At 37.5% G+C, this 13,350-nt stretch overlaps 1 protein-coding gene across 1 annotated transcript; it reads left to right on the top strand.

Moving 5' to 3' along the window:
• Positions 1 to 7,211: 7,211 nt before the first annotated feature.
• On the top strand, positions 7,212 to 11,048 carry LOC132613237 (uncharacterized). The gene is made up of 8 exons (XM_060327273.1): positions 7,212 to 7,520; positions 7,605 to 8,042; positions 8,216 to 8,557; positions 8,630 to 8,979; positions 9,127 to 9,240; positions 9,323 to 9,462; positions 10,036 to 10,172; positions 10,689 to 11,048. Exons 1-8 carry the CDS (start codon positions 7,212 to 7,214, stop codon positions 11,046 to 11,048), a joined length of 2,190 nt encoding a protein of 729 aa, XP_060183256.1.
• The last annotated feature ends 2,302 nt before the right edge of the window (positions 11,049 to 13,350 follow it).

Here is a 13,350-nt window from a genome sequence, read left to right as displayed (position 1 = left end):
GTATGAGAGATTATCAAATTTATTCTTGAAAAAGGCTTTACAAGAGGAAAAAATAACAACACCTTTTACTAAAGAAAAGAGGAAGAGATTTGTTGATTGTGCAAGTCTATGTTGATGATATCATTTTTTGTGCCACCAATTATTCCCTTTGTGAAGAATTTTCCAAGCTCATAGGAAGTGAATTTGAGTTGAGTATGATGGGTGAGCTGAATTTCTTCCTGGGGCTGCAAGTAAAGCAAAGCCTAAAAGACTCTATGACCAGTCAACAAAAATACATCAAGGAGTTGCTTAAAAGATTTGAGATGGAGAATGCTAAACCCATTGAGACATCTATAGCCATTGCTACTCAGTTAGACAGGGTTGAACCAGGTTCTCTTGTGAATAAAACCATGTATAGGGGTAATATTGCGTCGCTACTGTACTTAACTGCCAGCAGGCCTGACATTTCCTTTAGTTTTGGGTTGTGAGAAAGGTTCCAATCAAGTCCAAAGGAATCTCATTTGAAAGCTACAAAAAGAATTTTGAGGTATCTCAAGGGGGGCCAGGACCTGGTTCTCTTCTATCCTTCAGGAGATAATTTTGACTTAGTTGGATATGTTGATGCTAGATACTTGGTGGATAGAAATATCACATTTGGAATGACATATTTTTTAGGGTCATGTTTGATCTCATGGGGTATAAACAAACAGAATTATGTGGCTCTTTCTACTGCTGAAGGTGAGTATGAGGTTGTTGCCTCTTGTTGTGCTCAATTGTTATGGATCAGACAATAGCTTGAGGATTTTGGTGTGCTTACTGTTTGTGTGCCCTTGTTGTGTGATAATCCCAGTGCACTTAATATGGCAAAGAATCCAATGCAACACAAAAGGACTAAGCACATTGATGTGAGACACCATTTCCCAAAGGATAATGTTGAAAAGTGCTTGATTTGTATGAAGTTTTGCAAGACAGAGGACCAGGTAGCAGACATCTTCACTAAGGCATTCAGTAGAGAGCATTTTGAAGAAATCGTTTAAATTTGGGCTTAAATAAGCTCAACTAGTTGCCTCTCCCTAAAAATCCCCTATATTTTGGCTATGTTAAGAGGAAAGGCACAATGCTAATAAGTGTTTTTTGGTGGCATCTAACTCACTACTATACTGTTACAGGTATACACGCATGGCTTTTCCAGGACAACGTAAGTATTGGTGACATTGCATTTCTGAGAGTTGTTACCTACATTTTAATGTCAAGGAACATGGTTCCTGTGACTCAGGTTAGTAGTCTCTTCAGTACTTATATGTTTTTAAATTATCTAAAAGGTGCCATGTCATTAAATTCCTCCCACCTCCAATTAAAATTTAGAGCCCAAACGATACATCTTTCTTGAACTGATCCGGCGTATACGAAAAGATTTTTTAGAATTGGCTCCTTGTATCCCTATTTAAACCAAAGCTTCTGTCTCTCTCCTCACTTAAAACTCACTTCGCCTTCTCCCACTTTGTGTAACGTTCTTAACCCTTTTTCTTCTCCACTCCTGTGTCGATTTGTCCCACAATTAACCATGTCTCAAAATAATTCCACCTCTTCTACCATACCAGAAATTAACCCCACCAAAGCTGATAGTTTTTTATCCCTTAGGACTCGCAAGGGTCAAACCCTAAAGAAATTCGTCTCTTCCTTCACAACACCTGCTCTAAATGAAAAACTCAACTCAAAAGAAGGTTGTCAAACTCTTTCTGTCTCAAAATTGTTCAATAATACTAAGGATCATGATGATAAAGATGATGGAGTTTAAGTTTCAAGCCAAACTGTGGCTACTGAGGATATGGGTATCAAGGATCAATGCGGGGTTGCAGAAACATCGAGTCCTGTTGTCATGCATGAGTCTACCAATATTGGTACTGACAAAGGACAAGATAATGTCATTGATAAAGGAGATTCGGAGTAAAACCCTCCAAAATTAGGTAGTTCCATCCCTCTTGATACTGATAAAAGAGTAGCAGATCTGTTGTGGATCTTGATGAGAATTTGTCTGAAAAGGGACCGGGTATATCTAATATCTTGGAGAGTGAAGCGGATATTGTGACTGGTTTTGTTGATGTGTTACATGCTAAGAAGGGTAATGCAGGGATTCAGGGGGAAAGGGGTAGTGTGTTAGAAATAGGGAAATTGAAAGAGCGACCTTGTCCCTCAAAGGAAAATTTTGATGTTGTTAACCCGAAAACTATGGCTTCTATTATTGTACCTTTGCGAGAAGCCTCTTTTGAGAAAAAACATGGTTCCCCTAGTCCTTCTCAAGAGGTTGACTCTGATGATGATCTCATTATAAGAAATGTTTTTAAAAGAACTTCTGGTGGTCTTGGAAAATAGAGTATTGTCAATATAAGAAAGCACATTGCTTATATGCCACCTACTACCATGCAAAAGAGCAAGCCTCAACATGAGTCTGGTCTAAACACCAATAAAGAGCAAAGTGTTGGAAAGAAAAAAAGAAGGTTAGTGAAGAGTAGGTTTAAAGATGAAGAGAAGGATGTGGTGACAGTGGCTGATGAGGAAGAAGATTTGGAACAATCTTCACTTGTAAGGAAAAATTCCAAGAAGAAAAGAGAAGCAAATGGAAAGACTGTTGCAAAGGATGATACTACAGTTGATGACTAGAGCAGGTTGAAAAGGATAGGAGTATGTCTCAAACTCCTAAAAAAAGAAAAAGTTGTGTGAGTGAAGAACCAGTTTCCTCCAAGAAAAACCAAAAGGTTAAGGATGTGGAATTGGAAAGGCAAAAACTTGAGGGATCTAAAGGCGCTACCGGGCAGAGTATTTGACTCTGACATTGCTGACAAGCATGGGATGAAGGATCTATTAGATATTATTGAATTTCAAAAGTGGGATCACTATGTCTCTTCTGCCCCTAGTGTCTTTGAGAAGGAAGTGGCAGAATTCTATGCCAACTTAATGTACACTGATGACTCCACCGTGGTCGTATCAGCAAATAAAGCGGAGTTTGAGATGGATAAAGCAACACTGGGTGATATTCTTGGTGTTCCCACTAAAGGAGTAAAAACTATTGAAGGGGAGGCCTTAGAATAATTCAAAAGTTTCATTGTCAAAAAGGAGGTGACTGCGATTGGTGCAAGGATCGATAGGAAGCAGCTTAAGCCTGAGTATCAGCTCTTGTTTGAGCTTGTCAACAAAGTGTTGCTTCCAAGGGTTGAAAAGAGATGTATTTCTTCTGTTGCGGAGCTGGTCCTTCTTGAAGCTCTAGCAAATTTTCAATCTATCAGTCCGCCAGCTGTAATGATTGGGCACGTTATTAATGTCAGAGAAAGCAAGCATGGTCTTCCATATGGGTTTTTCTTGACTAGGGTCTTTGAGCACTTTAGAGTCAAGACTGGAAAGGAAAATATGGGTACTAAAAAGAAGATGATCACCATTAGCTACCTTAGAGGAATGTGAGTGTCCGCTAAAAAAGGGTGGCGTTAGTAGTAATTCCACTATTTCCAGCCTGATCGAGGCTCAGGAGAAGACAACTGAAGAAATTGAAAGGATTCGCGCTGAAAACACTCTTATAAATGCTAAGTTGGTTGCAAAGGAATAGGAACCTGCTCCCAGTGGTAAGTTGGCGATTGCTAATGCTATGTTAAGGGTTGACAATGAAAAATTGAGAAAGAAGTTTGATGTGCTTCGTGACCAAATGGTCCAGGATTAGAGGGCTGCCAGTGAGAGAGTTGATAGAGTCCTCAAGGCTTTCGCCACTTAGATCCTTCCCATCTTGTCCTCAATTCCTATGACCCTTCAGGCTATTTCCTTCCATTCTAAGCCCCATTTTTTTACTCCTATGTTTTGATGACATTTGTCCCTTGTGGCAGTTTAATTATCATGTTTGGTACTATTTAGACTACTATGTTTTGGATATGCTAAAAATTTTACTTTGTTTTATGGGCAATTATTCTGTTTGTGCAATGATTACCCTGTTTTTCCTCATACTGTGTTGCCTGAGTGGCCATGAGTTACTGTCACTGAACTTCTTTGTGCACGTGTCGTCTTTTAATTCTTTTCAATGATGCCAAAAAGGGCAATTTCAAGAGGTAAGGGGTAAATTGATATGCTGAAAGTACAAGGGTTAAAAATGATATGTTGATACTAACATGTTGCTTAAGAAGTCTGATTCACAGGGGGAATATGTGGGAAATCTTGTTCTCAAGGGGAATATCAACTATGGGTTTGTCATCATCAGACCGGGAGAAATTGATAAGTTATGCGATTTTGTGTTTTGATGATTTGACAAACATATGAGGAAGTAAAGAGGGATCAGGTACTCAATCAGGTCCCCTAAGTATCGTACAGTCAACGCGCTACAGCTATAAAGTTGCGGTACTGTTACTGTACCGACTGGCAGAACTACATCAACATAGCTGCAGTATGCTAAAGGCCAAACCTGCAGCTAAAGGCCAATCCCAAAAGATCAAATGTCCATATCCATGGTCACATGCTTCTCACATGCTCCCCAATATCTATACAACATGTTACAATGCTTAACCTAACACTTCAAATCTGAAAAATCACACTGAGTGTAGCCGCTACTGCTCTCTAGGTGCTCTCAAGAACAAAGCATTACTAAATCCAAGGACCAGATCCCAACAACTGAAGAATTCTTAAGTCCTATATTTGTTAATTCTTTGTCATTTTGTTCTTCATTTGTAATCCTACTATACTTTCGAGAAGTGTTATTGTAGGAAGGTTTCAACCTTTGTTTATTTTGGTTTCTTGGCTAGAGTTAGTCAAGGTGTGTTTCGGTGCTTGGCTAGAGTTAGTCAAGGTTTGTTTGGATGCTTGGCTAGATTTAGTCAAGTGTTGTAGCTTATAATAGAGTTGTTGTAAGGGGAGGGGTCTCATATATTATATCAATGGTATCAGAGCGGGTTCTTTCCAAAAGATTAACACCTAGCAAAGATCTTCATCATGGCTGCTCCACCAAACCTCGAGGAAGGACAGTCAACTACAAGACCCCAAGGTTTAATGGAAAGTATTATGGGTGGTGGAGGACTAGTATGCATTATTATATCATAGCTGAGGACTTAGAGCTTTGGGATATCATTTGCGATGGTCCTTTTATCCCTATGAAGACTTATTCAGAAAATTGAAAGTAAATTCCAAAAACAAGAAAAGAATACTCTGAAACGGGCTAAGCATGCATGATATCATTTACTCACTAAACCCAGGTAAATCTAAACAAAAAACTCTCTCTACACATAGAACCTTAATAGACTAAACCCTAATATTTTCAACCATTTTGGCCGGTGGCATGGCCACTCTGGCATCTAGACAACCTCCATTAAAAGGTGTCTAGCATGAAACATCATCCACAACACCTACAACCAACCCTATACCTAAACAAACCTATGTAAATAACCTTGCACTAAATAATACAACACAACAGTTCCCTCTCATGCCCATGAAGGCTGTGACGTATCCACATGGAGAACCTATGGTAATGTGGGATGAAGAAGAAATTCAAAAAATGATCATACGTGAAAAACTACAATATTCAGTCGTTGGGAAATTTTCATACGGGTTTCCTAATATCAAAGAACTAAAGGCCCTTATACCAAAGCAATGTGAGTTGAAAAGAGAATGCATTATTGGTTTATTGAGCAACAGATATGTTCTTATTAGAGCTTTGTTAATGGAGGATTATGTAACACTATTGTCTAAGGCTGCCTTTTATATTACATTTAAGAACTGGTCGTATCCTATGCATACTCTTAAATGGGATCCATGGTTTGATCCTAAAGAAGAAACATCCATAGCAATTGCATGGATATCTTTACCACATTTTCCTCCAAACTACTTTGTGAAGGAGGCCGTTTTTTCATTAGTATCAGCAGTAGGAAGCCTCTACAGGTGGGTATGGCCACAGTTAATAGAACTAGTCCAAGCTGTGCTAGAGTAAAGGTCGAGGTGGATTTGTTGAGTAAGTTTCCACAAAGGATTGATGTTGGCATGAAGAATAAGAATGGAGAGGTTATTGATAAATGGATAAAAACTAATTATGATCATATTCCTAAGTATTGCAAAAATTGCAAGATTCCAGGCCATAATGAACAAGATTGCTATGTGATTCATCCGGAGTTATAACCTAAGAAAGATGAGGAAGATGATGGTAAGAACCAAAAGGGTAAGAAGGAGAAGCAAGCACAAGATGGGGATTCTGGTGGAGAGGAATTAGTCAATCCGGCTGATTCTAGGCAGAATAATAAAACTGATAACTTGGATCATAGAAAGAAGAGAGATAGAAAAGGAAAAATAGTTGAGGATCAGATCAAATTTCCAGACAAAAAGATTAAAGGAGATGAGGATGCAGGTTTCATAGAGAAAAGGAAAAAATAGAAGAACAAATAGCATTACCAAAGAGGGAGGAATGAGCATGATTGGAAGAAAAAAGACAATCAACATCAGCAATCAAATCAATATGTAGCTTTGCAGAGTTTGGAAGAGGATGTAATAGATTTAACTGATAAGGAGAGAGTAGAAAACTCACAAGTAGCAACACAAGTTGGAAAAGCCAATGCTGAGAATCAAGTGGAGAAAGTATCTACAAAGCACTACATTCTAGATAACTTTGGAAAGCAGCTTAATGAGAAAAAGGAGATTGTTCAGCAGAATTCAGATACAAAGCGAGATGATATCAGTAGCAAACAAACTGAAGGAATAGCAATATCAAAGTGCAGCAGCAACAACGGGGAAAACAATGACACTCCCAAGGAGACTGATGCTAGTAGTAATGGTGAAAAGATTAATAGAGTTGGAGGTACTAGTAGTGATAACAATAATAATGATAAGGGATGTGTGAAAGCAGAAGTACTTGGTATCAATAATAGAGTAAGGGAGGAGAATATTGACATGGTTGATATAGTGTTGGTTACAACAGATGTTAGAATGGAAGAAGGTACTAGGCCACCAGATGAGAAAATTCAAGATTCACAAGAGAGGGTGGTGGAAAATATGAATAAAAAATCAGATCAAGGAATAGCAGAGTCACAGATAGTTCAAGATACACAGAAGGCAGATGATTTGAGCCAGAATATTGATGACATATCTACTAAAGTTGATTTATCTCCAAGGAGTATACAGAAATTGAAGATAGCAACAAGTAAACAAAAGCCTGCAAGGACTAACAGTGTCCCACCAGGAGTTACAACAAGGAGGGGGGAAAATGAATCCAATTATCAATGATAGATAAAGCCATTTTCTGGAATATAAGATCCATCAATACTCAACAATCTTGTGAGAGGTTGATTGATTTAAAGAGGAGACATCATTATTATTTCATTGGTTTAATGGAACCATTTCAAAATCCTATGGAGATAGAAGACTATAGAAGGAAGATAGGATATCCTAATTGCATGGTAAACTGTTTAGGAAAGATTTGGATTTTTTGGATAGATGAATGGCAAGGAATAATCATTTCAGACCCAAGTCAAGAAATCACTATACAGCTCACTCATACTTCTGTTGCTCAGACTTTGTTGATTACTGTGGTTTATGCTAAACGTGACAGAAGAGAGAGGGAAGAATTATAGGACTCCATGGTAGATATGGACAATCAGTTTAATGTTCCATAGATTGTAGGTGGTGATTTTAATGTAGTAATATCTAAGGAAGAGAAACAATGTGGATTGCCTGAACAAGGTGGACTGCCTGTATCAACTAATGAAATATTAGACTTTACAAGTTGTATTCAAACTTGTAGTCTAATAGATATGGGATATTCCGGAAGTAAATTCACATGGTGGAATGGAAAGACAAATAAAGATTGTATATTCAAGAGGTTGGATAGAATATTAGTAAATCAAGAACTCCTGGATGTCATGCCATCCACTTCTGTATCACATCTGATTAGGCATGGATCAGATCATGCTCCATTACATCTGGAGTGTAATAGCAATGTCATACCAATCAGGGAACCTTTTAAGTTTCTCAACTTCTGGACTAAACATCAATCATTCATGGAGGTGGTGAAGTTGCATTGGAAAGCTGATTTTAGTAGAAATCCATTTCATGTTTCCTTCATAAGTTGAAGAAACTAAAGAAGGCATTGATGCAATGGAGCAGAAATACATATGGTAATATCTATCAACAGATATCTACCATAAAGGATACCATAAAGATGTAGGAATAGCAGTTTGAAACAAATCCTACAAGGGTGAACAAAAGTACTCTACAACATGCACAGGCTGAACTCACTAGATACCTGTATTTGGAAGAAGAATATTGGAAACAAAAAGCAAGAATGAAGTGGTTTAATGAAGGAGATAGAAACACAAAGTTCTTCCATTCATATATAAGAGGAAGAAGAAGTAAATTGGCCCTTAAGAGGAATCAGGACCAGAATGGAGTATGGGTAGAAACATCAGCTGAATTGGGAGATGAGGCAGTCAGATTTTTTGAAGCACAGCTCAGAAATGAACAAACAAAAGTTGACTATACCCTATTGAAGAATATTCCAAAGTTGATCACAGGAGAGCAACAAAAGAAGATGGAGGAATTAACAACAGAAGAGGAGGTCAAGGAAGCTGTATGTTATCTTAATAGTGAGAGTGTTAGTGGTCTTGATGGCTTCACAGGACTCTTTTATCAAAAATGTTAGAACACTACTAAGGAGGATGTGATCATGATGGTAAAAGCTTTTTCCTGTGGATATGAGATCCCAAAGTTCATCACTCACACTAATTTAGTACTATTACCTAAAAATGAGGTGATTAATACTTATAGTGATATGAGGATAATCAGTCTTAGTTCTTTTGCCAATAAGGTGTTGTCTAAAGTTCTTCATAACAGAATATCTGAATTTCTTCCTAGGATAATATCTTCCAATCAAACTGGCTTTGTGCAAGGAAGGAGTATTGTTGAGATTGTCTTACTGGCACAAGAAATCATCAGAGATATCAATATGAGAGCACGCAATACTAATGTGGTGATCAAGCTTGACATGGCAAAGTCATATGACAGGCTATCTTAGATCTTCTTAACCAGAATTTTGAGACAATTTGGCTTTGGAGAAATAATCATTGACATGGTGTTGAGATTGATTTCAAACAACTGATATTCAGTACTTATCAATGGTCAAAGTCATTGTTTTTCCAGGTCAAGTAGAGGAGTGAAACAAGGAGATCCACTGTCACCTACACTGTTTATTATAGCTGCTGAAGTGTTATCTAGAAGTTTGAACAAATTGCATGAGAAACCAAACTTTACAAAGTTATGGTATGCCTAAGTGGAGTCCTCAAATAAATCATTTGTCCTATGCTCATGATACAATATTATTTTGCTCTGGAGATAGATATTCTATAAAGAAAATGATGAAACCATTGAGAAAATATGATAAAGCATCTGGACAAATGGTGAACAATGAGAAAAGCAGTTATTATACTCATCATAAGGTGTCTGCAGGAACCAATAATAGAATCAAAAGGTATACAGGTATGAGAAAAGGAATCTTTCCTTTTACATACTTGGGATGCCCTGTGTTCTATGGAAGGAGAAAACTGATATACTATGAAGATATACTCAAAAAGCTGATGAAGAGGATATTTTCTCAGTAGAATAGGATGCTATTTTGGTGGAAGATATATTTTGAGAATTCATGTCCTTCTGTGTCTACCAAAAGCTGAAGGAAGTATAGGTTTTAGATCCTTATTTAACATGTCAGATGCCTTAATTGCTAAATTATGGTGGAATTTCATATGTCGAAGGAGTCTATGGAGTAGTTATATGTTGAAAAAATACTGTAAAAAGGGGCATCCATATTGGCCTATGATAGATGAGGTCCTCATACATGGAAGAAAATGGTGAGGCCATGGGAAGTTGTTGAACTACAGATTCTTTGGCATGTGAATAGTGGCACTTCTAGTTTCTGGTATGAGAACTGGATTGGACTTGGTGCATTATATTATATCATACCTGAAGCAGCTAAGGAGGAAGAAATAGAAGTAAATCATTTTGTGCATGAAGGAGAATTGAATTTTGATTTGCTTCAAAATACTCTGAATTAAGAACTGGCTAAGCACATTAGAGACACAATAAGAATTCCTAAAGAGGGAAAAGATGATGATCCATGTTGGATGTTAGATCCTAGTGGTCAGTTTACAATTAAATCTGTAAGGGATTTCGTTAGGAAAAGGGAGAACAAGGTAGACAATTATTGCAATTTATGGGAGAAAGGGATTCCTATCAAGATCAGCTTCTTTATGTAGAAAGTGTGGAGGGCGAGGATATCTACATATGACATTTTAAAGAGAATGTATATCAACATGCCTTCTAGATGCTGGTGTTGTGAGGATCACAAAGAGGAAACAATGACTTATTTATTTCTAACATCTTCCATAGTTGTAAAGCGTTGGAGATATTTTTCTTCATGTGCACGTATTACAATAAATGGATTCATGTGCACGTATTACAACAAATGGAAGCAGCCTGCAGCAGCAAATTATTGCATGGTAGACAGCACATATTAAGCCAAAGCTGAGATCAAAGCCATGCAAGCATTTATTATGTGCGAACTATGGAAAAGGAGAAATTCAATCAAACATGGAGGAATTGTCACATTGCACAGGATTATTCAACAAGTTCAACAAAACCTACACCATTTACGGAAGCTAACATTTCCATGGATGCAGTTATCATATTAATGGGATTTAATGTATCAGCAACTTAGCACATATAGACCAAGAATCTATTATGCTAAGGTGTTGTGGAGAATGCCACCATCAGGAAGGCTAAAATGCAATACAGATGGAGCAAGTAGAGGTAATCCTGGCAAAAGTTCATATGGTTTTTGTATAAGAGATAACAAAGGAGACCTAGTGTATGCTCAAGCTAAGGACATTGGAATCAGCACAAACACAGAATCAGAAGCTGAGGCAATCAAACAAGCTTTCAAATACTGCAAGGAAAATAATCTACTGCACATACAAGTAGAAACAGACTCTCTAGTGCTTCTCAAAATCCTACAAGATGCATGGATCATACCATGGGATTTAAAGGACACTGTGCAGGACATTAAATAAGATCTGAGACTCATTCAAGGTCAAATCATGCACACTTTCAGGGAAGGCAACAAACTGGCAGATTTCCTTGCAAATCAGGCTTTGGACAATGAAGATTTGGAACTGCATAGTTTTGTTGATGTGCCTAGAGCAAGAAAAAAGATCATCAACATGGACAAGTCTCAAATCCCTCAACTGAGGATCAAAATAAGGAAGATAAATCAAATATGCAGCTGATGATCATGCTACTTCTGCAACTAATTTGAAGTTTACTGGAGGACACTACATCAGATACTCAAGAATTAAGTAATAGGAAGAATAGCTTAGTTGTTTTTAGAGCTGTTTTGCAGTATACACAGTGCAATTTTCTCATTATAGCTAGTTCAAATTATAGACATCATTTTGAAAGGATTCTATTTTACTTTGTTGTTTTTATTAATAAAGAAAAACTCTAACAGGCACAAACAGCTTATTAGAGTAAATTTGCTTAAAACAATTACTCTGAAACTGACAAGAAAAATAAGATCTGGATTTGTGGTATTGGGCTAGATGAATACAATGGTGTTTCATCTTTTGGATCTGCTAAGGATATATGGGAAACTCTTCTAACAGCCCATGAAGGAACTACCCAAGTAAAGCAGTCCAAAATAGATCTGCTTACAACTGTGTATGAGCTTTTAAAAATGAAAATACATGAGTCCATTCACGATATGCGCACTCGCTTCACCTCCATAATCAATAAGCTTCACTCTCTTGGAGAAATCATTCCAACTAACAGGCTAGTCCGAAAAATACTTTGTGTTCTACCATGTTCTTAGGAAAGCAAAGTGAATGCCATCACTGAAGTCAAGGACCTGCATACACTAACTATTGACTAGGTTATTAGTAACCTTAAGATGTATGAGATGAAGAGAAAAAAGGATCTTGAAAGAAGAGAGCCAAAGAAAAAAAAAATTGGTTCTCAAAACTGCTAAAAGTGACACAAGTAGTGATGAATCTGAGATGGCGTACCTCACTCGAAGATTTTATAAGATGATACGACGAAATAGTGGGGTCCCAAAGTAAAGAAGCTCCAGCAGGAACTTCAAAGGAAATGATTGTTGTCACAAATGTGGGAAGCCTGGACACTTCATTAAATAATGTCCTCTTCACAAGAAGGATTATTACAAAAATACTGATAAGGCGGGTAAGAGGAACCAGGTCCCTGACAAGTAGTTCTACAAAAAGGTTGCTGCTGACAACTTAGTAAAATAGGCTCTGGCTGCTTGGGGAGATTCCTCTAGTGAGTCAGAAGGTGAAGATGATGAAGGAGGCACATCCATGCTGGCTATTGATAGTGAACATTCAGAATATGAGTCAATCTTTGCAGTTATGGCCAAATCTGACGAGAATGATGACAATGAGAATGATAAGGCAAATTTTTTTACGTTCAGAAAAATATGAAAAGTTACTCTAAAAAAATTGATATATTTAGGAAATGTATTGATTGATGGCTATCATTGCCTTATTAATGAAAAAAATGCTCTAACTGAAGAAATTGATGAATTAGAACAACTAAGGGATGATTTGGTGGTCACTGTTGTAGATCTAAATGAGCAAGTTGAGGAAGTAACTAGAGAAAATTCTCTGTTACAAAGCCAAATGAAAAAATGGATGAAGGATCAATCTAAAAGGAAATAAGTGGCCAATGAGTTTTACCTTGAGCTTGAAAATGAGCTAAAGAAAACCAAAATAAGTCTCAATGCTAAGCTCAAGGAGAATAAGCAACTCTAAGAGGATCTGAAAAGGGTGAAAATTTATCTTGACAAGTCACTTCATTGGACCTGGTCCTCTGATGTGGTTGCTGCTATGTACAAGAGTAATAGTGGAAGGCAAGGCATTGGTTTTCAAAAGGCCAAAGGCCTCTACAATCCCCATAGCAAGTATGTTACTGTGACTGATAATTGGTTGTGCACTCATTGTTGTCAAACTGGCCATTACAAGGATACATGTAAAGCCAAATTTCAGTCCTTGCAGAAAAACAAGAATTTTGCTGAAAAGAATTCTAAAGTTCAAGGACCTGGTCCCCGAATAAAGAAGAATGTGCTTCCTGCATGAGAAAAAAGAAACTTAATTCACCCGTTCTATCAGTATAAGGGACCCAAGTTGGTTTGGGTTCCTAAATCTAAGAAGTGACTCTGTTTGCAGGCTGGATTGAGAAGAGGCAGTCAAAAATGGTACATGGATAGTGGCTGCTCGAAGCATATGACTGAAAGAATGTATGATTTTCTATCACTCAAGGTCTTTCAAGGTGGGAGTGTGTCTTTTGGAAATGGCAAGAAAG

This window comes from Lycium barbarum, chromosome 10 (genome assembly GCF_019175385.1).
Source record: "Lycium barbarum isolate Lr01 chromosome 10, ASM1917538v2, whole genome shotgun sequence".
NCBI lineage: Eukaryota > Viridiplantae > Streptophyta > Magnoliopsida > Solanales > Solanaceae > Lycium > Lycium barbarum.
Note: the sequence above shows the minus strand (reverse complement) of the source record. Positions and strands in the feature narration are given on the sequence as shown.

Bases quoted from the DNA above. Each gene is read 5' to 3' on its own strand.
- LOC132613237 (XM_060327273.1), top strand. From the start codon at position 7,212: ATGATAGATAAAGCCATTTTCTGGAATATAAGATCCATCAATACTCAA. The intron at 8,558-8,629 runs GTATGTTATCTT...CAAAAATGTTAG, and splicing joins AAGAGGAGGTCAAGGAAGCT to AACACTACTAAGGAGGATGT. The intron at 10,173-10,688 runs GTAGACAATTAT...TTAATGTATCAG, and splicing joins TTAGGAAAAGGGAGAACAAG to CAACTTAGCACATATAGACC.